The sequence below is a fragment of the Chiloscyllium punctatum genome, chromosome 40 (genome assembly GCF_047496795.1).
Source record: "Chiloscyllium punctatum isolate Juve2018m chromosome 40, sChiPun1.3, whole genome shotgun sequence".
Lineage (NCBI taxonomy): Eukaryota > Metazoa > Chordata > Chondrichthyes > Orectolobiformes > Hemiscylliidae > Chiloscyllium > Chiloscyllium punctatum.
Genome location: NC_092778.1, coordinates 68,920,346 through 68,947,722, shown reverse-complemented (window position 1 = coordinate 68,947,722; position 27,377 = coordinate 68,920,346). Strand labels below are relative to the sequence as shown.

General features: G+C 41.4%; 2 protein-coding genes across 4 annotated transcripts in view; one reads left to right on the top strand and one right to left on the bottom strand.

Annotated features, from left to right (window-relative positions):
* LOC140464736 (uncharacterized) overlaps positions 1-6,653 on the top strand; it is a 65,391-nt gene extending 58,738 nt beyond the window's left edge. For all 3 annotated transcript variants that reach the window (XM_072560224.1, XM_072560223.1, XM_072560222.1), the window contains one exon: positions 6,372-6,653. In XM_072560224.1, the coding sequence (XP_072416325.1) occupies positions 6,372-6,515 (144 nt within the window). In that variant the 3' untranslated portion in view covers positions 6,516-6,653. The remainder of the gene's footprint in view (positions 1-6,371) is intronic.
* The window catches only part of vps35l (VPS35 endosomal protein sorting factor like), a 149,181-nt gene that overhangs the window by 23,180 nt on the left and 98,624 nt on the right, over positions 1-27,377 (bottom strand). Inside the window, exons 27-29 of the mRNA XM_072560213.1 lie at positions 6,602-6,741; positions 4,104-4,269; positions 2,470-2,588 (exon numbers count right to left, since the gene is read on the bottom strand). Coding sequence (XP_072416314.1) covers positions 2,470-2,588; positions 4,104-4,269; positions 6,602-6,741 — 425 coding nt within the window. The remainder of the gene's footprint in view (positions 1-2,469; positions 2,589-4,103; positions 4,270-6,601; positions 6,742-27,377) is intronic.

Here is a 27,377-nt window from a genome sequence, read left to right as displayed (position 1 = left end):
ACAAGGATGTTGCCAGGTTGGAGGATTTGAGCTATAGGGAGAGGTTGAATAGGCTGGGGCTGTTTTCCCTGGAAATTCAGAAGGGTACAAGTTTCTCTTTTGATGGTGAGCATAAATTCTAAGAAAATAATTCATGGGCTGGATTTCCACAGATTCAGGAAGACTCCACAAATATTTAGACAAGGGCCAGTGGGACCCGGCGCGACAAGGATCATCCTCATTGCAAACAGCTCCAATTTTTTTTTTAATACAGGCAAGGTATGATTCACAAAGGTAGGTGGCCTGAACTCAGCAAGACTATTTAATCCTAGAACGAAAGTTGAGAGATGATGGCCTCGTGGTATTATCTCTGGACTGTCAATTCAGAAATCCAGATAACGCTCTGGGAACCCAGGTTCGAATCCCGTCACAGCATATGGTGGAATTTGAATTCAATAAAAATCTGGAATTAAGAATCTAATGATGACCATGAAGCCATTGTCAATTGAGAGAAAAACCCATCTGGTTCATCAAATGTCCTTTAGGGAAGTAAGCTGCCATTGATACCTGGTCTGGCCCACTTGACTCCCAACCCACAGCAAGGTGGTTGACTCTTAACTGCCCTCTGGGCAATTAGGGATGGGCATCCGTGAATGAATAAAGAAAGAATAAAAATAAATTTCAAACAGATCCCAGTTTAGTTATTCGAAGCACCTTGACATGCAGTGTGGCAGTCATAAATTGACGGAGTGAATCAGGGTGCCCTCAAAGAGTAAATAAAGTCTGCAAGTGCCACAATTTGAGATGTTTGAAATCTCCCATTCTACTTTTGGGGGGAAAAATGCTTAAGCTGTTTATGTGAGTTAAACACTGTCTGCTGACTTGCTTTGATTGGCAGGCAGGTCATCAGATGTAGCTTCAAAGATGACCACTTCTTCCATAATTTTAACAAAGTTATTTGTTGATATATCAGAAATAATGTTATTCTCATCATTCTCAAGGCCGAGATACAAATGCCACAGAAGTATTACATGAGTATTGAGCTTTAAATTCAATGTGATTTAAGTTCAAAAGAAAATATTGAAGGATTGACTAGGTTAGACATGGCTTCCTTCCACTGAGTCTACCAACACTTCCCACTGCATTGGGAAAGCTGCCAGCATAATCAAAGACCCTTTCCCACCCTGGTTATACTTTCTGCTGTCAGATAGAAGATACAAAAGTTTGAGAAAACACACCAGATTTAAGAACAGTTTCTTTCACACTGCTATCAGACTTATGAACAGTCCTTTCATATCAGAGTTGATCTTTCTCTGCATCTTTGCTGTAACTGTAACATTATATTCTACACTCTGTTCTATTACCCTGATGTTCTTATGTAAGATATGAGTTTTCTGGTTAGCCTGCAAAACAATACTTTTCACTGCAATATCAGGACGTGACAATAATAAATCAAATCAGATGATACAAAGCTAAGCAGGAATATGCTTTGTGAGGAAGATGTAAAATGTTTTCAGCAAGATTTGACAGATTTAGTCATTAAATTCCACCAGCTATGTTCTTGTCTAATAAGGAAAAAATGAAGAGATTATCCAGGAGCAAATGACTGCAGATGCTGGATAAACTCAATAAACAAAATGCTGGAAATCATCGCGGATCAGGCAACATCTATGAAGAGACAGCAAACTAAAGTTAAACAGAAGTGACTCTTTGTTTTGGTTAGAAGAATAGAAAAACAAAGCATTTTCTAAATAGTGAGAGATTGAAAAATATAAATGTGGAAAGAGTTGTAGGTGACTTTGACAATATGTCACTGAATACTAACATGCATTAAGTGCATGTTTCTCTTGTGCATTCCCTTGTTGGGGAGTCTAGGGGGACACTATCTGAAAACAAAATAAGGTGATGCCACTTAGGACCAAGATAAGTTTTTTTTTAATAGTAAGAGGGTTGTGAATGTCTGGAATTCTCTGCCAAGGTCAGTTTTGGATGCTCAGTCTGTTTAACATAGAAGTTGAAAAGCTTCTGGTTGACTAAGGGTGCAAGGGTTATGGGGATAATGTGGGTAAAAGGCACTGAAGTGTTTTATCAGCTGTGATTGTATTGAATAGCTAGGCAAGTTCAAAGGGCTGAATGACCTTCTCATGTTGTTGTATACCTATGCTCCGAATACTAAATATTCTAAACAATTTTTTAAAAAGTCTTAGAACTGATATTGGCAGAAATGCGAGCTATTACATGATACTCTTGCAGGCAGGTCTAACTGGCTCACACTAACCGTTAATTTCACTTGTCAACTATTATAAATGAGGAAAGTGCTGGGTCAGTAACTTAAAAATAAAGATTCACTGCATGCTGTCCAACATGTTATACATTTTGTATAAAATGCCTGTTCGATAACAATGACACATGACCAATACTATCCTTCATGATGTGCTTTAAATAAGTTGTATTGAAGCTGTACTATTAACCAGAGGATTAATTTAATACCTCATCTTTTCCAAGAGTCTTGAGATGGTCTAAGATTTGTCCAATCAGAGTTTCAGCAAGTTTATTAATTTCAGCCAAGAACTTGGGGTCACTGCCGTAGAGATTATCATTGGAATCCACTGCAAGACAAGAGAATTTCCTGATAAGCTTTACAATATGATCCAAATTAAATTTTGACAGCAACATTTAATTCTTGTGCTGAACTGTGAAAAGGAATTATTTTTATTTACAAAGTGTTGCTGTCAGAGAGCTACCAGAGATCATGTTTAAGCTCTCAGTTTTACTGGTTTTAATTGCTTCACTAAATTGCTGTGACATCTTTTTCACAACTGCATAATGTCTTCCAATCTCAGACAGCAAGTAGAAATGCATTAAAAAAAAAGACACTCTAATTGCACGGTCTTCACTTTTAAAATAAAAATCCATTTTCCATGGGTTCTTTACAGCCATCAAGCCTGACTTGATTTTAGGAACATACAGGGTAGGGGCAGAAGTAGAACATTCCATCCCTTCAACCTACTTCATCATTCACTATGATCATGACTTAACATCAAGCTCAAGCTCAAGACTTAAACCTGTCCTCCCTTCACATCTCTGAATTCCTTTAGCCATGAGAGCTATAACCACTAGTTTCATGAAAACACATTGGTTGAGATCAAAAGACACTTTGTGGTAGTTAATTGTACAGGCTCACCACTCTCTGGATGAAGAAATTTCTCCTCTTCTCAGCACTGGAAGTTTAAGGATACAGGTAGACCTATGTCCCCTGGTTCTGGATTCACCCACCTTTCTGCACCTAACCTGTCCAGTCCTGTTAGAATTTTAAAAAGATTTCTATGAGGTATACCCCTCATTCTTCCAAAGTCTAGTGAATACAAACTAACTGACTTAATCTCTCCTCATATGTTAGCCCTGCCTTCCCAGGAATTAACTTGGTAAACCTTTGCTGCACTCTTTCCTTCACCAAAACACCCCTCTTCAGATAAGGAGACCAAAACTGCACACAATATTCGAGATGTAGTGCCACAAATGCCCTCTGTATGTGCAGCAGGACATCCTTCTTCTTGTACTCTAATCCTCTCACTATGAAGGCCAACATATTGTTTACTTCTTTACTTTCAGTGCCTGGTGCATGAGGACACACACCTCATTAAACATTATCCTCTCTTAATTTACAGCCAAATAATAAACTGCTTTCCTATTTTTATTACTAAATGGATAACCTCACATCAGCCAGTCCAAATCTCACTGCTACATCTCTGCATCCTCCCTACAGCTCACCCATCTGCCCAGCTTTGTCTCACTAGTAAATCTTAAGAATACATCACTGTGGTCTTGTACAATTCCTTGCACTACCTCACTAGTAATTTTCAGAAAGAGACCCGTTTATTCCTACTTTTGGTCCTGGTCTGCTAACCAATTTTCTATCCATCTCTATAGACTACAATCACGTGTGCTTTAATTTTACAAATTAATCTCTTATTTGGGACTTTGCTGAAAGCTTTCTGAAATTCCATTGGCTCCCCTGATCAATCTACTGGTCACATTCTACACTGGAGGATGCACAATGATGAATGTATATTTTTGTGCAAATTAAACAGTGTCAAAATATATTCCAAAGGTATATACTGTACCTTTTTCCACATGATAAAGGTAAGTTTCTTGACTTGCTGCAGCCAACAAATGTAAAACATTTATATAGATTCGTACTTTTGAATCAGAATGATCTTCCCAAATGTAATCCTGGATCACATTCAAAAGGCCTCTCACCAAATACAAGACACCTTGTTCTGGATGATCCTGTCCAAAAATATGTACAAGAGGTTAACGTGCAGTTGATTTACTGTAAACTGGAACACAGCAACAAATCAGTTTTTTCCCCCTTGTTGCTCCTCTCCAAGTGCTAACATAGGCATATTCCTGCCACTTCTTTCAGCACAGGACAACAGCAATGAAGCTATTCAAAACAAACTTGTAACCACTAATTTTTCCCATTTTAAAAAAAAATTGAAAATATTCAAACAGTCGGTTCTGCTATAATGCATGTTTCTTCAAATTGGTTTCAACATGATTGAAGAACTTAGACCATTATTTGTAGAATGCAAACTTTCATTACCTATATTGGTTATGACGGGATTCCAGCCCCATTAGTTTAAATGGCATGGCTATTGCACAATTTTATAACGCAAGACCGAATGAGAATGGAACCAACAAGATATATCAGAACTGATTGTAATTTTCTTTGTTCAAATCTGAAAATTCAGGATGTTCCTCCAAAACAATTAGTTGCAATTTTGTAAAACATATTGACTCACTGGCATGGAATTAGTGATGTATGATGTCTGAAATAACAAAACTGATCGTTCCCTTTCGTGAAGTTTCTTTTTAAGTTTAAGTTTATCTGCAAAAATAACACTTTCTTCTCCACATCAGAAAGTCCCGCTAGCTTTTCAGTTTCCATATCTACAGTTCTATTCTCTTCCTTTTGTGCATCATTCAAATGAGTCTCCCCTCATCATGCTGCTCAAATCCCTCACAGGAGCGTAGGCTGTCTAATTCCTTTTCTCTTTCCCAAAGTTATACATCCTTAGGCAGAGCAATTAGAGAGAAGGCAACAATGTATAGTCTGATAAGATGTTGAGACCTTCTGTAAACATATTTAGGTTATATTTAATTATACAACAAAATAAGTTTGAATCGTTTGTCGAAGAGAACAAAACTTCAGACAAACACAGAGGTCACATTGTAAAATTTCAAAACAATTGAAGATTATTCGTCAGGCTTGCTGTATGATATAGTCCCCATATACAAGTAGTTAAATATGAATACGCAGGACCCAACTCCATGTCGACATTGCATCTTTTTCATTGAAAGAAAGGTCACGGAGAATGAGAATTCTTGCTGCATTCCCCATAGTAACTCCCTGACCAATCACTAAGAGTTTATCTGCATGGTGTGAAATTTTTCAGCTAAGATTGACAGCTAACAGTTCCTGTTGCATCTCCATGCCACAATGGTACAACTAATCAGCATTCTCTTCTCATATTGCTGAAACTGCTGCCCCCTTTCTAAATTTGGTTTCTTGCGTGTCACTCTGAAGAGTCTGAAACTAAACATTTCAGCTTAGTGCCATTTGCATTTAACTCTCCCCTGCTATTGACAATCAATGTAGTCTGAAACAAAAAAGGTGAAATTGCTGGAGAAACCCAGCAGGGCTGTCAGCATCTGTGAACAAAAACAGTTAATGTTTCAAGTCCACTGACCCTACTTCAAAACCAAAATGTTGTCTGTCCAGTTTTCCAGCTCTCCCATTCTCACTTGCTGCTGTTGCAAAATAACGCATCAAAATACAGGACAATAAGATGACAACCTCATACTTCAACTTACAGCAGTGAAAAAAATGTAAATTAACAGCTAAGTGTGCGCATTGCAATTTTGCATCGTTATGTTAAAACTGCTTATTAAACGAAACAAAATACAACCATTGTGTTTAAAATTAATCCATCCCACAGTTAATAGAAGCTGGGATTATTCATCAAATGGCATTTAACAAACAAAGTTTAATTATATAAATACCAAAATATTGACATTGTAAAACAAGCAATACTTCACATAGAAAATCCTAATGTTCACTCAAATTCCTTTCCTAAACCCCTCTCTCTTCTTTCAAATCCATCCTTTGACCAAATTTTCAGGTACTCCTCCAGTTTCATGCCACTTGGTGTCAAATTTTGTCAATAACATTCTTGTTCTGTGAAGAGTTTTGGGATTTTTTAAGCTATATTCTTATTGTATTAGACTTATAATCATGCAGGATCAAATTCTATTTTTAATAATAATACGGACAGGATCTTAAAACGACAACAGAATTAATTTACCTCTCTTGATCCAATTATCCCCAGGTCTCTCATGCTTTTCCACCGTACAGGCAAGCAGATGACCACTCCAGGCGTTTTAAAGTATGGATCAAATCAGTTTCATTCCCTTTCAATCTGGAGGCTTTTACAATTGTGGTGCAATTTCAGCCAGGAACTCTGACAAACTAAGGACAAAACCTGGTATCCTGTTTCACGGCAGCGGTACGTTCCCCAACACTGCCCAGAAATAATGTTATATGATTAAGATTACTTACAGGTACAATCAATAACGTGGAAAAGAAGTTATTAAGGAATTCCAGAAGAAACCCTTCAGACGTTCTCATTTTTCCATCTATGTTTATCATTTTTGGTACTTCCACAACAAGGCTGATTGCTGCTTTAAAAAAAGCATCAGCTAGTAAAAGAAAATAAAGTGTAATTAGGATAATGAATACTTCACCTCTTTCATATAATTAAACAGAATTTCTCCACCATATATATAGTTCTTTGCACCTTTCTTTAATACATCTTGATCAAGCTGATAATTGTAGAGTTCAATGAGCTTATCTTTCAATTATATCATTACCAATGCAGAGAACACTTGTTCATAATAACACCTATAATCCCACAATATAAAACAGTTACAGGACTTCTGATCTTTATTACAGAATACCTACAGGGTAATTTTTCCCTCTGGTCCCTTTAACAAGAGGAGTGTGTGGTGGAACACTCCCTACTTGTCTTGAGTGCAGCTCCAACAACACTGAAAAAGCTTAACATTCAGAACCAGTCTACTTGATTGGCACCTCATCAACATTTATTCCCTTCCTCACTGATATGTAGTGACAGCAGCGTATACCATCTACTAGATACATGGCCGCAACTCAACAAGGTTCCTTCAGTAGTAACTGGAAAAAGGCTGAAAAGCATTGTAATCTCTGGGTTACTACCAGTGTCATGTGCTTTTGAGGCAAGGAATAGAGTAGGAGAGATGAATATGTTGCTAAGAAGCTGGTGCAGGGGGCAGGGATTCAGGTTCTTGGATCATTGGGACTTCTTCTGGGGCAGGGGTAACCTGTGCAAGAGGGAAGTGTTGAACTTAAACTGAAGGAGAGCCAAATATCTTCACAGATAGGTTTGCTAGTGCTACTCAGGAGGGTTTAAACTTGAGGGGCAAAGGGCTGGGAACTAGAGCAACAGGTCAGCAAGTAGAGAGATTGAGGGGAAGGGACATGTTAAGACCAATAAATCAGAAAGGACAGACAGAGACAGGTAAATGAACACAATGGTACCTATGGGCTAAAGCGTGTTTATTTCAATGCAAGGAGTATTATAGGTAAGGCAGTTGAGCTTAGAGTCTGGATCAGTACATGGATCTATGATGTTGGCAGCATTACAGAGACTTGGTTGAGAAAGGGACAGGTGTAGCTACTCAATGTTCCAAGGTTTCATTACTTCAGAGGAGATATAGAGGAAAGTAAAAGAAGTAGAGGATTTATATTACTAATTAGGGAGAATGTTACATCTGCACTGAGAGGACATGCTGGAGGCAGTATGGGTACAGCTCAAGAATAAGATGGGTGCAGTCACTCTGTTAGGATTATACTATAACCCCCCACCCAACAGCCACCAAGACATTGAGGAACAAATATGTTGGGAGATTATGGAAAGGTGCAATAAAAAAAAGTTGCCACAGTGGGTGACTTGAACTTCCCTAATATTGACCGAGACTCCTTCAGAGCAAGAGGCTTAGACGGGACAGAATTTGTTAAGGGCACCCAAGAGGGTTTCTTGAAACAGTGTGTGGTTAGTCCAACTAGAGGAGGGGCCAAACTAGACCTTGTATTGGCTAATGAGCCTGGCCAGGTGACTGACCTTTCAGTGGGAGTGCATTTTGGAAACAGTGATCACAACTCCTTAAATTTTAAGATAGCTAGAGATTATTAATTGGGAGGAACTGTCATCAAGCAAGTTCAGTCATCAAGCAAGTTCATATTTGACAGGTGGGAATTCTTTAAAGACCTGCTGGGAAGAGTTCAAGACCAGCATGTTCCAGTAAGGAGGAAGGAGGTCTGAAGGTTGATAAGTCTCCGGGACCTAATGGCCTGCATCCCAGGGAACTGAAGGTGGTGGCTCGGGAAATCGTGGATGCGCTGGTGATTATTTTCCAGAGTTCAATAGAATCGGCGTCGGTTCCTGAGGATTGGAGGGCGGCTAATGTTGTGCCACTTTTTAAGAAGGGTGGGCGGGAGAAAGCAGGAAATTATAGACCAGTTAGTCTGGCCTCAGTGGTGGGAAAGATGCTGGAGTCTATTATAAAGGATGAAATTATGGCACATCTGGATAATAGTAACAGGATAGGACAGAGTCAGCATGGATTTATGAAGGGGAAATCATGCTTGACTAATCTTCTTAAATTTTTTGAGGATGTAACTCGGAAGATGGACGAGGGAGATCCAGTGGATGTAGTGTACCTGGACTTTCAGAAAGCTTTTGATAAAGTCCCACACAAGAGGTTAGTGAGTAAAATTAGGGCGCACGGTATTGGGGGCAAAGTACTAGATTGGATAGAGAATTGGTTGGCTAATAGGAAACAAAGGGTAGTGAATAACGGCTCCATTTCGGAATGCCAGGCAGTGACCAGTGGGGTACCGCAGGGATCCGTGCTGGGACCGCAGCTTTTTACAATATATGTAAATGATATAGAAGATGATATCAGCAATAACATTAGCAAATTTGCTGATGATACAAAGCTGGGTGGCAGGGTGAAATGTGATGAGGATTTTAGGAGATTACAGGGTGACCTGGACAAGTTAGGTGAGTGGGTAAACTGCATCTGATGTGGATAAATGTCTGGTTATCCACTTTGGTGGCAAGAACAGGAAGGCAGATTACTACCTCAATGGTATCAAATTAGGTAAAGGGGCTGTTCAGAGAGATCTGGGTGTTCTTGTCCACCAGTCAATGAAGGCAAGCATGCAGGTACAGCAGGTGGTGAAGAAGGCTAATAGCATGCTGGCCTTCATAACAAGAGGAATTGAGTATAGAAGCAAAGAGGTGCTCTGCAGCTGTACAGGGCCCTGGTGAGACCACACCTGGAGTACTGTGTACAGTTCTGGTCTCCAAATTTGAGGAAAGACATTCTGGCTATTGAGGGAGTGCAGCGTAGATTCACGAGGTCAATTCCTGGAATGGCAGGATTACCTTACACTGAAAGACTGAAGCGACTGGGCTTGTATACCCTTGAGTTTAGAAGACTGAGAGGGGATCTGATTGAAACGTATAGGATCATGAAAGGATTGGACACTCTGGCAGGAGGAAACATATTTCCGCTGATGGGGGAGTGCCGAACCAGAAGACACAACTTAAAAATACGGGGTAGACCATTTAGGACAGAGATGAGGAGAAACTACTTCACCCAGAGAGTGGTGGCTGTGTGGAATGCTCTGCCCCAGAGGGCAGTGGAGGCCCAGTCTCTGGATTCATTTAAGAAAGAATTGGATAGAGCTCTTAAAGATAGTGGAGTCAAGGGTTGTGGAGTCAAGGGTTATGGAGATAAGGCTGGAACAGGATACTGATTGGGAATGATCAGCCATGATCATATTGAATGGTGGTGCAGGCTCGAAGGGCTGAATGGCCTACTCCTGCATCTATTGTCTATTGTCTATCTATTGACAAGGTTGGCAAGGTAAGGGACCCTTGGATAATGAAGGAGGTTGTGAATTTCATCAAAAGGTAAAAAGCAGATGTAAAATTTAGAAAACTAAAATCAGAAAGGGGCCCTGTGAGGAATATAAAGAATGTAGCAAGGCACTCAAGCAGGTAATTAGGAGCACAGGAAGGGCATAAAATGACCTTGGCAAGTCGGGTTAAAGAGAAACTCAAGGTATCCTATAGATTCTTGGACAACTATGGAGAGTGTAGGACCATTCAAGGATAAAGGAGGGAACTTGAGCTTGAAGGAAGAGGATATGGGCAAGATCCTAAATGAGTACTTTGTCAGCATTCACCCAGGAGGAGGAGATGGAAATCAGTGTGGAGCATGCTAATCTGCCAGGGCATTTTGTAATCGAGGAAGAAATGGTGTTGGGTCTCCTGCAGAGCATGAAAGTGGCTAAGTCCCCAGGGCCCAATGGTTTCTACTCCAGGTTGAGAGACGCAAGAAAGGAGATTGCTGGGGCCTTGACCAAGATCTTTGTATCCTCGTTAGCCAATGGGCATCCTAATGAGCTGGCGGTTAGCTAATGTTGTCCCTCTGTTCTAGAAGGGAAATAGGGAGAATCTAGGAAACTATAGATGGGTGAGAATCACTTTGGTGGTTAGGAAGCTATTGGAGAGGATAGGACTTACTCACGTTTGGAAAAACAAGGCCTAATTAGCAATTGTGCAGGGCAGGTCATACCTTACTAACTTACTGAATTTTGAGGTGGTGACGAAGGTGATCGATAAGGATAGAGCATTGCATGCTGTTTATAAGGGTCTTAAGCAAGGCTTTCAACAAGGTTCCTCATGGTAGGCTCATCCAGAAGATTAAGATGCATGGAATCCAGTGACATGGCCACATGGTTTCAGAACTGGCTTGTCCATAGAAGTCAGAGGATACTGGTGGAAGGGTGTTTTTAAGGCTGGAGATAAGTGACTAGTGGTGTTCCACAGGGATCTGCACTGGGACTTCTGCTGTTGTGATATATATCAATGACTTACATGAAAATATAGATGGGTAGGTTAGTAAGTTTGCAGGCAATACAAAGATCGGTAGAGTTATGGATAATGTAGAAGGTTGTCAAAGGATATAGATCAGTTCCAGATATGGGCAGAGAAATGGCAGATGAAGTTTAATCCAGGCAAGTGTCAGATGCTGTACTTTGGGAGATCAAATGTTAAGGAAAAGTATATGGTTAATGGCAGGACCCTGAACAGCGTTCATTTACAGAGGAGTCTTGGGGTTCAAGTCCATAGCTCTCTGAAAGTAGCCACGCAAGTAGACAGGTTGGTAAGGAAGGCACGCTTGCCTTTATTAGTCAGGGAATTGAGTACAAGAGTCAGGATGTCATGTTACAGCTTTATAAGACTTTGGTTAGCCCACACAGAATTGTATTACATTCGATTCTGGTCACCACATTATAGGATGTGGAGGCAATGGAGAGGATGCAGAAGAGGTTTACCAGGATGCTGCTTGGATTAGAGGGAATGAGCTATAAAAAGGAGGCTAGAAAAACTCAGGTTACTTTCTCTGGACTGGTGGAGGCCAAAGGGAGATTTGATTGAAGTTATAGGGTACAGTCAGAGTTTTACAGCATGGAAACAGCTAATATAAACTGCTCAATTTTAAATAATTCAACTTGGTTTATCTAAATAAATATTATGCCAACAAAAATATCCCACCATGTTAAACAGATGGTAGGCATTACAAAAACAATTAAAACAGTATCAAATTTAGTTCCATTCTGCAAAGATAAACTGGTCCAAAGTATCAAATAAAAGAGGATGCATCATACACCCAATTCTGTTGGTGGATCAAAAGCATGTATGGACAGAAAATACTTTCAATGAATAACATACAAAATATTATTTAGTTAGAGAGACAAAACACATGGATCAATGTTTAATGTTTCAAGCATTTACATTTTTCCAAGAGTCATTTTCTAGGTCATGTCTGCATGACAAACTGAGCCTGTTTCATCTCTGCAACTGTCCATCTTTTCACACATTGACCATTAAAGTAAAATCACCATGGTAACAATACACATTAAAGGACCTCAAGAACCAACTGTTTGCTATTTTCGTGAGGAATGACAGTAAAAAAAAAAATCAGTTTGAAATAATTCATCTCTAGGAGTACGTAACACTTGTATAATTTACAGCTTCTCTTTGTCCCTAATGGTTAATTGAGTGAACTATTTAACAAACTGTTATAATTCTGAACACACTGAAATGCCTACAATTTTTCTTTAAGTTGACTTTAGTGATAGAAACAGTTTCAAAGATAATTATCATCCTTTTTCAATGTAATTAATAAAAGCAAATAGAGCAAACGCAGAAAATTATCTGCTTGCTTAAATTGGAAGAACAAAATCATACAAGAACAGGCCCTACAGCCCACCGAGACTACACAGACACCACACCTTTCCAAACAAGAAAACTTTTGCCTCTGAGGTCAGCATCCTGGTCTTCCCTGCTTATTCCTGTATCTCGCAAGGAACATCCTGTCAGTGCCAGGTCAGGATACGCAGAAATAAAAACTGAAAATACTCCAGTCAGGCAGCATCTATGTTCAGAGAAAGAATTAATGTTTCTAGCCTGATGAAGAGCCAATAATCTGAAGAGGTTAGAGATGGAACACAATTTAAAGAATTACTGAGACAGGAAAAAGGGAATGGAAGGAAAGGACAAAAACAATCTGTCTAAGATGGAAGGCACAGTTATTACATAGGACTTAGGATGGCAGTGCAGTGCAAGTGGGTGTGGTCAAATTTTTTAAAAATGTCAGGCGGAGAGAATCTGGAAGTGGCAAACATAGAACCATAAGCAACACCTGCCATCTAATAAAATGAAAGCACTGGGTAAGATCTAAAATTGGTAAACGTAATGTTGAGTCTAATTTACTGCCATAAGCACATTACATGCTTTAAAAGGCTAAAAACTGCTTCTTAACTCAGCGGTAGGAAATTAGAAAAGAAGAAGTGATAAGGTGTAGTTAGGTCAAAAGATCCACTGAAAGGATAAAGCAGACTGGGAGGTGGACACTGTGGGAGAAGGGACAAGAAAAGGCAGTGCATTAATATAGTCAAAGCCTGACTGCACTGAAAGGAGGTCAAAGAATAGGTTGTCCAGAGGGGTGGGGTAGAGGGAGTTTTCCATTCATCTTTTAAAAAACTTCCATTGCACAAATAAAAGGCTATAGAGAGATGACTAAAAGCAGCTCACTTGCATAGCACATTTGTATATTATAAGTTGTGTATGTCAGTCTCCCATTTGTCTTGTTCTGAATCTCAGTCATACACAGAAAGGCAAAGAAAAAACATTCAAGCAAATGGTCAACCTTGGCTACTTTCCAGCATCTCTAACAAAGGCTCATTTCAGTTGCAAATCACAAGAGAGCAATAAGTAAATTATTGGAATTAGTTTCCACGACATAAAAAGCAGCCATTTTATTCTGATAATTCCAATGCAAAGTTCTCTACAGATGCTCCTGCTCCTCCTGGTAAAATCAATTCGGTTTTAATCTGCATTCAAAAAACGTCCTCTGTTTGACTTTTCAGGGACAACGACACTAAGATGGCGACAGCGGAGTGGGCTCGTCCGCTTCATCCACTTTTCTCTCCTTTTCTTCTTTTAAGTTTTTTTTTTATTTTAATCCTACTTATCTTCTGGAGAGAGCTCAGTCTTGGAGGCGGTGGTGGCCATGGCATCATGTATCATTGCACTATGCAGCATGGCAGCAGCTGAGGGCCTGGATCAGCCCATGAAGGTTCGGAATCAAACTCAACCAATGCAGCAGCGATGGTCTACTGGCATCTGCGGTAACAAGAGCAGGCAGCCTGAGCTCTCCCAGAGAGCGGCCAAAGCAGAGGAGATCAAACCCTTATAGGGAGTGCAAGCACAGCAGGGCTCAGCACTTAAAACTGTTAAACTTCTAAAAAACCAAAAGACCTGCGGATGCTGTAAATCAAAGACAAAAATAGAAATTGCTGGAAAAGCTCAGCAGGTCCAGCAACATACGTGGACAGAATTAGAGCTAAACATTTCAGGTCAAATGAAGACAGAGACACCCTTCTGAGGGTCACTCAATCTGAAACTTTAACTCTGCTATTTGATTATGAATTTGGAACTTCTCACAGCAATAAAATTTAGAACATTTTAAAAATTGGCTGAAATATTGTTATCTCTTGCCCTTCCATGTTCATCTAATTCAGGAGGCCCACCTCCAAATTTCTTGGTGCATTTCCAAGTAAACCAGGCCAAGTACAGGAGACAGTGGGCAAATGAAAGAAGCAATGAGAACCAAAGGATGAATCAGAAGAGATTAGTAGCCAACATCAAAAGAAAATTCAGACAAGTCATCCATATGTTTAGAGTGGGACCAATGCGGGACCATACAGCAAATTGATCAGAGGCACAAGGTACAAGTAAGGCACTAGAAAAGAAGGAACACTGGATTTAGGAAGAGTAGTAGGACATTGGGTCTTTGAGGTCTGTTGTGCAATTCAACAATCATGGCTGATCTAGTTGTGGTCTCAGCTCCACTTCCCTGTCAGTAAACTCTTGACTCACTTGCTGAGCAAAGATTTGTCTAACCCAGTTTTGAATAAATTTAAACACCAGCCTCCATGACCACCTTCGCACACCTAGGACGATTGTGAGGAACAAACAATGCATCTCAAAAATGAAAATTTCGTTAACCATAGTCTCCAATTTTATACACTCCACAAAAAAGTCCACTGACTAGCCATCCTATCTGGTCCTCTCAAGATCTTAAGTATTTCAATAAGATCACATCTCATTCTTGTCAATGGGAAAAAAAAACTAGCGAGTAGAGTGGCACAATCAGAGCTGGGTCCTTGACTATTTGCAATCTATATAAATAGATATGACTGTGGGGACTGAATGTGATGCGGCTCAGTGGTTAGCACTGCTGCCTCACAACACCAGGAACCCAGATTAGATTCCAGCCTTGGGTGACTGCGTGTGGAGTTTGCGCATTCCCCCGGTGTCTATGTGGATTTCTACCAAGTGCTCTGGTTTCCTCCCACAGTCCAAAGATGTGCATGTTCTGTGGAGGCCATGCTAAATTGCCCACTATTGAGAAATGTGTAGGTTAGGTGCATTAGCCATCGGAAAAATGTAGGGTAATAGGGATAGGGTCTGGGTGGGATTCTCTTTGGAGGGCAACAACATACTGCTTTTCTAATCTTTCTGCCCAAGTACACATTTAGTACATTATAAATCTGTGAATTTATTGCCCACTCATTTAACTGCCGATAGTCCATTGGCCTTTCCAGACACTCTAGCTCCTGTCGGCAACTTACCAAGATAGGTAGGAAAAAGTGTCATTAAGAAATTTAGATGCAACACATTCAGTCACTATAGTCAAATCTATTAATATAGATTGCCAATAGTCAAGGATCAGTTCTGATCACTGCACCACTCTACCCGCTACAATTTTTTTCCCATTCGTCTCTATTCAGACAGATCACAAGATCTTAAGACTTAGGAGCAAAAAGTAGGCCATTCGGGCCATCGGGTCTGCTCTGCCATTCAATGGCATCATGGGTGATCTGAGGATCCTCAGCTCCACCTTCCTGCCTCTTCCCCATAACCCTCAATTCTTTTGTTGATTAAAAATCTCCAGGCTCAATAGCCTGTGATAATGAATTCACAGATTCACTATCCTCAAAAAAAAAGTCCCCTTCGGTCTTAAACATATGACCCCTTATTCTGAAACTATGCCAGTGGTGAGAGACTCTGAAGGGAAACAGCTTCAACATCTACTCTATCAACCACCCCAAAAATGTACGTGGCAGGCACTCATGTGACTCAGCCAACATGGTCTTTCTCATAAGCTGCAGGCAAGGATCCCCTGAGGCATGGTGCATTGGTGAGACCGAGCAGAGGCTACAGCAATGGATGAATGAACACCACGTACCAAACAGATAGGAATGCTCCTCCCCAGTCAGAGAACAATTCTGCGGTTTGGGACATTCAACCTTGGACCTTTGGGTGATCATCCTCCAAGGCAGACTTTGAGACAGGCAACAATGCAAAGTGGCCGAGCAGAGGCTAATAGCCAAGTTCGCTCCCCATAGGGACGGCCTCAACTGGGACCTTGGGTTCATGTCACACTACGGGTGACCTCACTGCACTACACACAGACGCAGACACACGCACTCCTACAAGACCCATCTCATACACAAGCTCACTCTCATATGCTCACACATACATTCCCACACTCACCCACGCATGCTCTCAGACTTGCACTCCTTTACACTCTCACGCACTCTTAGACTCTCATACCTTCCCTGCACGCGCACACACACACAAGTTTATGGGGTGAATTTGTACTTGCAGAATTACATTTTCTTTTGCTCAAAAACTGCACGAATCCATGTAAGATTCTGTAAATCTCTTCAGATTAGAATCAGTCTGAACATTGTGGCACGACAGCCTCACACAGGGCACCTCACTCTTCAATGCATTATCTGGGCCAACATAGCACCTATTGTTAAAGTTCACTTGAGAATACAACTTCAAGAAAGTTCTGGAATTTACATATTAAAGAACTGAAACCAACATGCCCACCCTAAAAGATGAAAGACTTAAACAATCCAGGTCTTTTTCAACATATAATTTCAGTTACATTACATTGTAAACTTTGGCTATAAATTCTGTGTCTTACAATCTTATTCTCCACAGCTACCTGACGAAGGAGCAGCGTTCCAAAAGCTAGTGCTTCCAAATACACTTGTTGGACTATTAATTTGGTGTTGTGAGATTTTTAAACTTTGCACACCCCAGCCCAACACCAGCAGCTCCAAATCATGTCTATTTCTATGGTCCTTTTCATTATAGGATGTTCCAAAGCAATGTACACAGTCTGAAGTGCAACAGCTGTTGCGATATCAGAAATTGTCAGCTGCCAACAAATTAGCACTCAAAATTCTCACAAAAGTAATGTGGCACAACCAGATGTTCTCATTGATAGTGGTGATGGCGAGTGGATCAGAGTAGGGGGGGGGGGGGGGGGCAGGTTGAAGCTTTTGCAACCATTTTTAGTCAGAAGAGCCAAATGTGAGATTTATCTTAGCCTCATCTGGAGGATCTCAGCTTCACAAATGCCAGTACTCCACCAATTCGGCTCACGCCACATGATATCAATAATTAGTGGGAAACGCTGGATATCAAAAAATACAATAGACCCTGACAAAATTTCAGCAAGAGTACTGAAGGGTGAGCTTGCCAATTGGATACAAAATTGGTTTTACGGTAGGAGACAGAGTGGTGGTGGAGATTTATTTTTCAGATGGGAGGCCTGTGACCAGCGGTGTTCCACAGCAAGTGGTAATGAGTCCATTTTTGTTTGTCATTTATATGAACAATTTGGATGGGGAATACAGAAGGCATTATTAGCAAGTTTGCAGATAACACCATAAATTGTGGTATAATGGACAGTGAAGAACGTTATCTAAGATTACAAAGAGATCTTGGTCAATTGAGTCAATGGACTGAGGAATGGAAGATGGAATTTAATTGGATAAATACAAGGCATTGTGGTACCAAAATGAAAACAAGGGCTGGACCTACACAATTAATAGTAGGGTCCTGGGTAATGTTGCAGAACATAGAAACTTAGTTCAGGTAATGCTTTGAAATTTGCATCACAGGTAGACAGAGTGGTTAATGTGGTGTTTAGCATGCTTGCCTTTATTGCTCAGACCATTGAATACAGGTTCTGAGGAAGGGTCACCGAAACGTTAACTGATTTCCCTTCACAGATGCTGCCAGAGCTTTTTCAGCACTTTCTGTTTTTGTTTCCGATTTACAGCATCCAGAGTTCCTTCAGTTTTTGAGTATAAGAGTTGGGACATCATGTTGAGGTTGTGCAGGACATTGGTGAGGCCTATTCTAGAGTACTGTGTGCAGTTCTGGTGGCCCTGTCATAAGGAAGATGTTATTAAACTGGAGGGGGTTCAGAAAATATTTACTAGGACGTTGCCAGGAATGGAGGGTTCGAGTTATAAAAAAAAACCACAGACTGCATAGGCCGGGACTCTTTACACTGGAGCACAGGAGGTGACTGTTTTGGAGTTTTATAAAATCATGAGCAGTGTAGATAAAGTGAATGACAGGGGTCTTTTCCCGAGGGTTGGGGGAATTCAAAGCTAGGAGGCATATTTCTAAGGTGAGAGGAAAAAGATTTAAACAAAGACATGTGGAGCAACTTTTTAAAAAAAATAAGTGGCTTATATGTGGAATGAACTGCCAGAGAAAGTGGGGGATATAAGTAGAGTTACAACATTCAAAAGACATTTCAATAAGTTCATGATGACAAAGGTTTGCAGGGAAATGGTCTGAGATTTGAATGCAGATGCCCCAGCTAAGAGAAGGGACACTATCACTGCACTGCAAGAGACGCCTTATAGCAGAGTGCTATGCTGACAGTTGACAGTGTTTATCTGTGTTCAACAATCCATTTCTTTGTAATGAATAATAGCTCTTGCTCAGCACAGAAATCTGGTCCTCGTTTTGTCAGTTTGTGTCTATCCGACAAGTAAATTGGGGCTTTATATACATTGACAAAATCTTTAATTTCTGTAATGACTCCAACAATACCAGGGCTTGATTTGCAGTGCACTACTCTACAGCATAGCTTCAAATAAAGCTTTGATCATTATTTTCTATTCATGGGTTGATATCAAGTATATTCAATCATACAATTTCCACTGCTGATTTTCTTAGATTTCTATTATGATAAATTCTGAGATGTGAAAACCCCAAACAGAATCCGAAAATTTAATTTGAATACTGTGGAGCAGCACAATCACCTTTAAATTGATACTTTGGAGTCTATATATTTGTAGATTATTACAGCAATTCAGTCCATCACGTTTATAAGAGAAACACAGAAAAAAGCCTAGTATAACATCACAAAGAAAGCCTGTGGAACAGTTCTAATCCGTACTCTTATGGAATGTCACACGGCAGCATAGACAACAAAAGAATCAAGCAATGAGAGCAGACTAACTGCCTACATCAGCTTTTTCCACAAGCTGTGAAGTAGCTGACATTTACATAGAATACTGCATGCTGGACAGAAAATAAAATTTAACTTATTGTTCTTAAACCAGTTTTAAAACAGTGAACTTTGACAAATACTGAACTTCCAAGAAACCAAAAGAAGAAAACTACAAGTACCTAAAATTATAAAATCCATAAGAAACAGACGCAGACATAGGCCTTTCAGCCACTCAAGCCTTCTCCACCATTCAACAGGATCATGATTGATCTGACATTCTTTATTCACAAAGGGACCAAAGGGGTGACTTTTTAAAAGTAGAGGGTGGTGCATGTATGGCATGAAGCTGCCAGGCAAAGTGTGGAGACTGGCACAGTTATGGCATTTAAAAGGTGTCTGGATGGGTAAATGAATAGGGTTTATAAGCGGGATATAGCCTAAATGCTGGCAAATGGGATTAGACTAATTTAGGATATTTGGTCAGAATGGAAGAGTTCACCGAACAGTCTGTTTCCATCTATGACTCTGACTTTCCCTGTATTTCTTAATTCCCCTACTGATCCAGAATCTATCTAGGCCAGCCTTAAATACACACAAGGACTCTGCCCCCATAGCTCTGTAGCAAGGTGATCCAAAAACTCTCAAATCTCAAGAAATTCTTCCTCATCTCAGTCTTCAATTCTGAGATTATTGTCCCTTTACTCTGAGACTATGCCCTCTGGTCCCAGATGTCTCCCTCGAGGGAAAAATCCTCCTAGTATATACCATGGTAAGCCCTTAAGAATCTCATCCTTTTCAGTGAAATCAACCCTCATTTTCCTAAACTCCAGTGAGTCGAGTCCCAACCTGTTCAGCCTTTGCTCATAAGACTATCCCTCCATACCAGATATCATCCTTATATGAATTGACAATGGAATTATATTTTTCCTTAAATAAGGGACCAAAATGGGGAATGAGCTGCCAGAGGAAGTGGTGGAGGCTGGTACAATTACAGCCTTTAAAAGGCATCTGGATAGGTACATGAATAGGAAGGGTTTAGAGGGATAGGAGCTAAACACTGGCAAATGGGACTAGATTAGGTTAGGATATCTGGCTGGCATGGACAAGTTGGACCAAAAGGGATATTTCCGTGCTGTATACCTGTATGACTCTGACTAAAACTGTTCACAGTACTCTAGATGTGGTCTCTCAGCACCTGGTTCAGTTGCAGTATACTCCAACACCAATAATAAGGACCAGCACTCCATTAGTCTTCTACATATGTGCGCCAGCTTTTTGCGTCTCATTCACAAGTGCCCACAAATCCTCTGTGTTACAAGTGCGTGGCCAAGTAGGGCTGAGTCAGCATGGCTTCATTAGGGAAGATCATGCCTGATAAATCTGTTAGAATTCTAAGTGGGTAATGAACAAGTTAGACAAAGGAGAACCAATGGATGTGATTGATTTGGATTTCCAGAAAGCTTCTGACAAGCTGCTAAAGATAGAGACTAAGGTAAATAAGTCTCCAGGGCTGCACCAAATATATCCAAGGTTACTACGGTGAGCAAGGATTGAGATTGCTGCGTTCTGGCAACGATCTTTGCATCGTCACTCTCCATGGGAGTAGTATCAGATGATTAGAGGGAGGCGAATGTTGTTCCTCTGTTCAAGAAAGGGAATAGGGAATTCCCTAGGACTTACAGACCAGTCAGTCTTACATCTGTGGTAAGCAAGGTACTCGAAAGGATTCTGAGAGTTAGGACTTATGACTATTTGGAAAAACAGTTTGATTAAAGGTAGTCAGCATGGCTTTGAGAAGGGCAAGTCAGCCTCATAAGCCTTGTTTAGTTCTTTGAGGATGTGATGAGACAAGTTGACGAAGGTCAAGCAGTGAATGTGGCGTATGTGGATTTCAGTAAGGCATTTGATATGGTTCCACATGGAAGGCTCATTAAGAGAGTTAGGAGGAATGGAATACAGGGAAATTTGGCTGTTTGGATACAAAATTGGCTGGCCGAACGATGACAGTGAGTGGTAGTGGATGGAAAGTGTACCGCCTGGAGGTTGATGACCAGTGGTGTCCTGCAGGGATCTGTTCTTGAGCCTCTACTCTTTGTAGTTTTTATAAATGACTTGGATGAAGAAGCGGAAGGATGGGTTAGTAAGTTTGCCGATGACACTAAGGTTGGAGCTCTTGTAGATAGTATTAAGGGTTGTTGCAGGCTACAAGACACTGACAGGATGCAGAGCTGGGCGGGGAAGTGGCAGATGGAGTTCAACCTGGATAAATGAGAAGTGATTCATTTTGGAAGGTCTAATTTGAATGCTCAATACAGGGTTATAGACAGGATTCTTGGCATTGTGGAGGAACAGTGGGATCTTGGGGTCCATGCATGTAGATCCCTCAAAGTTGCCACCCAAGTTGCTAGGGTTGTTAAGACGGCATATGGTGTCTTGGCTTTCATTAACAGGGGGGGGGGGGGGGGGGGGGGGGGGAGATTGAGTTCAAGAGCTGTACGCTGCAGCTCTATAAAACCCTGGTTAGACTACACTTGGAATATTGTGTCCAGTCTGGTCAGCTCTTTATAGGAAGGATGTAGATGCTTCAGAGAGGGTGCAGAGGAGATTTACTAGGATGCTGCCTGGAGAGAAGAAAGAGAGGTGACTTGATAGAGGTGTACAAGGTAAAGAGAGGTACTGATAGAGTAGATAGCCAGAGACTTTTACCAGGACAGAAATGGTTGACACAAGGGGTCATAGTTTCAAGGTGATTGCAGAAAGGTATCGGGCAGATGTCAGATGTAGGTTCTTTATGCAGACAGTGGTGGATGTGTGGAATGCTCTGCCAGCTGTGGTAGTCCAGTCAGAGACATTAGGGACATTTAAGCAACTGCTTGACAAGCACATGGACGGCAGTAAATTGATGGGCTGTAGGTTAGGTTGATCTTGGATTAAAATAAATGCTCGGCACAATATTGTGGGCCAAAGGGCCTGTACTGTTCTATGTTCTAAATGAGATTAGAGCCCATGGTGTTCTGGGCAAGGTATTGGCATGGATAGAGGATTGGTGGAAGGGGGCAGAGAATAGGGATAATATAGGGATAAAGGGAACTATGTTTCAAGATGGCAGTCTTTGACTAGTGGAGTGTCGCTCGGGTCAGTGTTGGGACCATAATTATTCACATTGTACATTAGTGATCTGGATGAAGGAACTGAGGGAACTGTTGCTAAATTTGTAGATGACAAAGAAAGTGGGAGAGAAGGTAATGTTGAGGAGGTGAGGAAACTGCAGAAGGACTTGGACAGGCAAGGAGAGTGGGCAAAGAAGTGAGGGATGGAATACAACGTGAGAAAGTGGGAGGTCACACACTTTGGTGGGAAAAATAGAAACATGAACTATTTTCTAAATGGGGAAAGGCTTTAGAAATCTAAAGCACAAAAGGGACTTTCACGTCCTAGCTCAGGATTCTCTTAAATTTGCAGATTCAGTGGCAGTTAGGAAAGCAAACGCAATATTAGCATTCATTTCAAGAGGTCTAGAATATAAGAGCAGAAATGTTCTGCTGAAGCTATGGAAGGCTCTGGTCAGACCACACCACATTTGGAAAACTGTAAGCAGTTTGGGCCACGTATCTAAGAAAGGATGCTGGTGAAGGGGATCCAGAGGAGGTTTACAAGAATGATCCTAGGGATGAAGAGCTTGTCATGTGAGGAACGGTTCAGGACTCTGGGTCTGCACTTGATGGCATTTAGAACAAGGAGGGTGGATCTGATTGAAATTTACAGAATACCAAGGGGCCTGGAGACAGGACGTGGAGAAGATTTTTTCATTAGAAGTGATTAAGACTTGGGGGGCACAGCCTCAGAGTGAAGGATAACACTTTAGAATTGAGATGAAAAGAAATTTTTCCAGAAAGAGGGTGGTGAATCTGCGGAACTCACTGCAGCAGAAGGCTGAGGAAGCCAAGTTACTGAGTGTTTAAGACAGAGATAGATAGGTTCCTTGAACTGTAAGCAAATCAAGAGTTATGGAGAGAAGGCAGGAGAATGGGGTTGAGAAACAGATCAGCCGTGATTGAATAGCAGAGCTGATTCGATGGGCCAAATGATCTGATTCTGTTCCCATGCCTTACGTTGTACCTTCCTGTAGTTTTTCTCCACTTAAGTAATACTGTTCTTTTTGCTCTCCCTTCCAAAAAGAAATTCACATTTTCCCATATTGTACTCCATTTGCCAACTTTTTGCCCACTTACTTAACCTAATTATCTCTCTGAACTGTTTGCAACCTTCTCGCAATTTGCTTTTCCACATATTTTTATGTTAGTCTGCAATTCTGGCTACAATGCATTCACTTCCTTTCTGCAAAGCAATACATATTGTCAACAGATGCAATCTCAGTACTGATCCCTGTGGAATCCCACTGGTAGTCTAAATACAACACATCTACTGAAAACAACAAATACTGGAGATCACAGTGGGTCAGATAGCATCCAGAGAGAGAGAGAGAGAGAGAGAGAGAGAGAGAGAGAGAGAGAGAGAGAGAAAGCTAATGTTTTGAGTCTAGATAACTCTTCATCAAAGCTGAAGTGAAGTGTGGAGGGGATAGTATTTATGCTATAGTTTTGGAGACTGGGGAGTGCGCTAGGGGTAAGAGGTGTAGGGTGCCAGTGAAGAAAAGGTGTTGATACTTCAGTTTTAATCATCGGAATGTGACAATGGCAGAACAATGGGGCGTGTCCTGCCAGACTTGAAAAGGATAGTAAGTGGGATGGGGGAGGGGAGGACCTGATAACAATCTAGAAGAAAGGGAAAAAAAAATTGTTCACAAGTTAAAAGGTGTTGAACTCAATATTAAGTCCAGAAGGCTGTGAAGTGCTCGGTCTGAACATAAGACGCTATTCCTCCAGTTTGTGCTGTGATTCACTGGAACACTGCAGCGTGGGGAGGACTGACAATTGGGTGAGCAAGCAGGATGCTTTGTTCAAATGACCAGCTGTGTGAAGGTCAGGGTCCTGCTCATGCACAGACCAGAGGTGTTCTGCAAAGCAGTCACCCAGTCTGTATTTGGTTTCTCCAATATAGAGTAGGCCACACTGGGTGCAGCGAATACGATACACAAGATTGGAGAAGGTACAGGTGAAATGTTGGTCCACCTGGAAAGACTATTTAGGTCCTTGGATGGTGAGCAGGGAGGTGGTGAAGGGGCAGGTGTTGCACCTGTGGTTATATGGGAAAGTGCAGTGGAGAGACAGGGGATGGTGTTGGTAGTCGTGGAATGGACTAGGGTGTCACAGAGGGAACGATCACTGCGAAATGCAGTCAGGCGGAGTGAGGGGAAGAGGTGTTTGGTGGTGGCGTTCTGTGGAGTTGTCTGAAATGGCAAAGAATGATCCTTTAAATGCGGAGGCTGATTGGATGAAAAGTGAGGAGAAGGGGAACCCAATCACACTGTGGCAAGCAATGGGAAGGGGAAAGAGCGGAAGCACGGATGACAGGGTCCCTCAACTGCATCCAACTTGTCAACCATAGTGGGTGGAAAACCAGAGTCATGGAAGTAAGCAAACCATGTCAGCAGTGCTGTTTTGGAAGTTGAACAGATAAAAGACAGGCAAAGGAGAATGGGATGGAGTCCTTGCAGGACGTGAGGTGTGATGAGCTGTAGTGAAGGTAGCTATGGGAGTCAGTGGCTTTGTACTGGATGGCATTGGACAGTTTATTCCTGAAAATGGAGAGAGCTGCCAAGGAAAGGAAGGGAGGCGTCAGAAATGGATGAAGTGAAAGCTACAGAGGGGTGGAAACGAGAAGCAAAATGAAGGAAATATTCAAGGTCCTGGCAGGAGCACAAATGGCACCAAAACCAAAGTGTACCAACAGTGTGTGTCATGGAAGGGGGCCAGTGTAAAACTGGAACAAGGATCATTGCACATACCCCATAGAGAGGCAAGTAGAATTGGGACAGATTTGTGAGATGATGAATTGAAGGAGAAACTGGTTAGTGAGAGAACAAGTTCAGTTAGGCGAAGGAGTGTGGTGACGTGTGGGGATTGTTTAGTTTCTGGTTGTGGAAATGACCGTGCACGCTCAGACCATCCTGGTGGGAATGGTGGCATAAAGGGATTGGACATCCATGGTGGACAGGAGGTAGTTAGGGCTCACGAACTGGAAATTGTCGATATTAGGGAGAGCATTAGAGGCGTCATGAATGTAGGTGGGCAGAGTCTAGACAAGTGGAGAGAGGATGGAGTTAAGGAAGGAGGAAGTGAACTCAGTGGGGCAGGAACAGGCTACCAGGGCAGTCTGGTTTGTGGATTTTGGGAATGAGGGAGAAGTAGGCTGTCTGGAGTTGGGAGACTATAAGTTTAGAGGCAGTTGGGGGAAGTTGGAGGTAATGAGATCGGTGACAGTCCTGGCAGCAAAGGCTTGATGTTTGGATGATGGGTCATGGTCCAGGGCAGCAAGAAGAAGTGCCCGAGAGCAAGCAACGAGTCTCTGCAAGGTAAAGATCTGTGCGCCAGACTACAACAGCACCACCTTTGTTGGCCAGTTTGATAACAAAGCTAGGGTTGGACACAAGGAAGTAAAGTGCAGTAATTTCAGAACTGCTCTGACGTTTTTACATTTTGATCACCTAAACTGAAGCATCATCATCTTTTCTTCACTAGCACCCTACACCCATTAACCCTCGTGCACCCCCCAAAACTAATGCATAAATGCTGCCCCCTCCACATTTCAAGTCTAATGGAAGACTTAATTACTAGGGGTCATGAGTTCAAGGGGTGAGGGGAAAAGTTTAGGGGAGATATATGTGAAGTTCTTCACGTAGAGGGTGGTGGGTGCCTGGATTACGTTGCCAGCGGAGATGGTGGGGTGGGAACAATAGCATCATTTAAGATGTATCTTGACAGATACATGAATGGGCAGGGAGCAATGGGATACAGATCCTTCGAAAATAGGTTGCAGGTTTGGATAGAGGATCTGGATCAGCGCAGGCTTGGAGGGCTGAAGGGTCTGTTCCTGTGCTGTAATAATATTCTTTGTTCTTTGACTCTTCATCAGAGCTGGAGTGAAACATTAACTTGCTGTCTGACTCACTGTGATCTCCAGCATTTGTTGTTTTCAACACAGATTCCATATCTGCAGTAATTTGTTTCGACAATGCATCTACTGATTCCGGTCTATCCACTCTGGTTGAAACTTCCTTGAAAAACCGTAATAAATTAGTCAGAAACAATTTCCCTTTCAAAAAGCTTCAATGACTCTCCTTGATTAGATTAGAATTTCCCAAATGTTGTGCTATTATTTTCTTAATAATTAATTCGAATGCTTTTCCATCAATAAATGTTAGACTGATTGATGTTATCTAGTTACCCATTTTTTGCCTCCCTCTCTTTTAATAGGAGTATCACATTGGCTGTTTTCTAACCCACTAGTAGTTCTCCGGAATCCAAAGATTTTTGGACAATTACAACCCATGCACCCACCATCACTGTAGGTGATATCCCTTTTAAGATCCTAAGTGCAGGCCATCAGGGCTAGGGGCTTTATCTATCTTTAGCCCCATTAGTTTGTCTAACATGGTTATTTTAGTGATGGCGATAGTACTTCATTCTTCCCTCTTATTCTTTAGTATTAATGGGATCTTTGATGTTTCTTCCACCAGCTTTATACCACACTAAAAGACAACAAGCTTTAATAAGTTTGCCTTTCAACCACTGCTTTACTCCAAATTAATTACAAGATCCAGAATTAAATGCATAACTAAGAAAATGCACTGTACTGAAGTTCAAAAACATTTACATGAATTGAAGTTCTGGAATTTTCCCTTTTTTGTGGTGAGTTCTACAACAACATTGATGCTTAAGCAATTTGTACCATTTTCACATCACAAAATCCAGTGTTATGGTTATTTTACAACTATGATAAGACTTGCATTATCTGGCACCTCAAAAAATAGAGTGCTCCACCAACGAGAATCAAAGAATCATAGAACCCCTGTAGTGCAGAAAGAGGCCATTCGGACGACTGATTCAGCACCGATCCTCTGAAAAGCATCCCACCCAGACTCCACCCTGTTGCCAAGACCTCACATTTACCACCGCTAATCCACCTAGTCTGTACATCAGGACAACTTCGCACGGCCAATTCACCTAACCTGCACATCACTGGGCTTTGGGAGTAAACTGGACCACCAGGAGGAAATCTGTGTAGAGTTTGCACAGTCACTCAAGACTGGAATTGAACCTGGGTCCCAGTGCTGTGAGGCAGCAGTACTCAACACAGAGCCGCTGTGCCACCTTGACATCTGCAATATCCTCTCCTAAAACAACTGTGCACTTCAG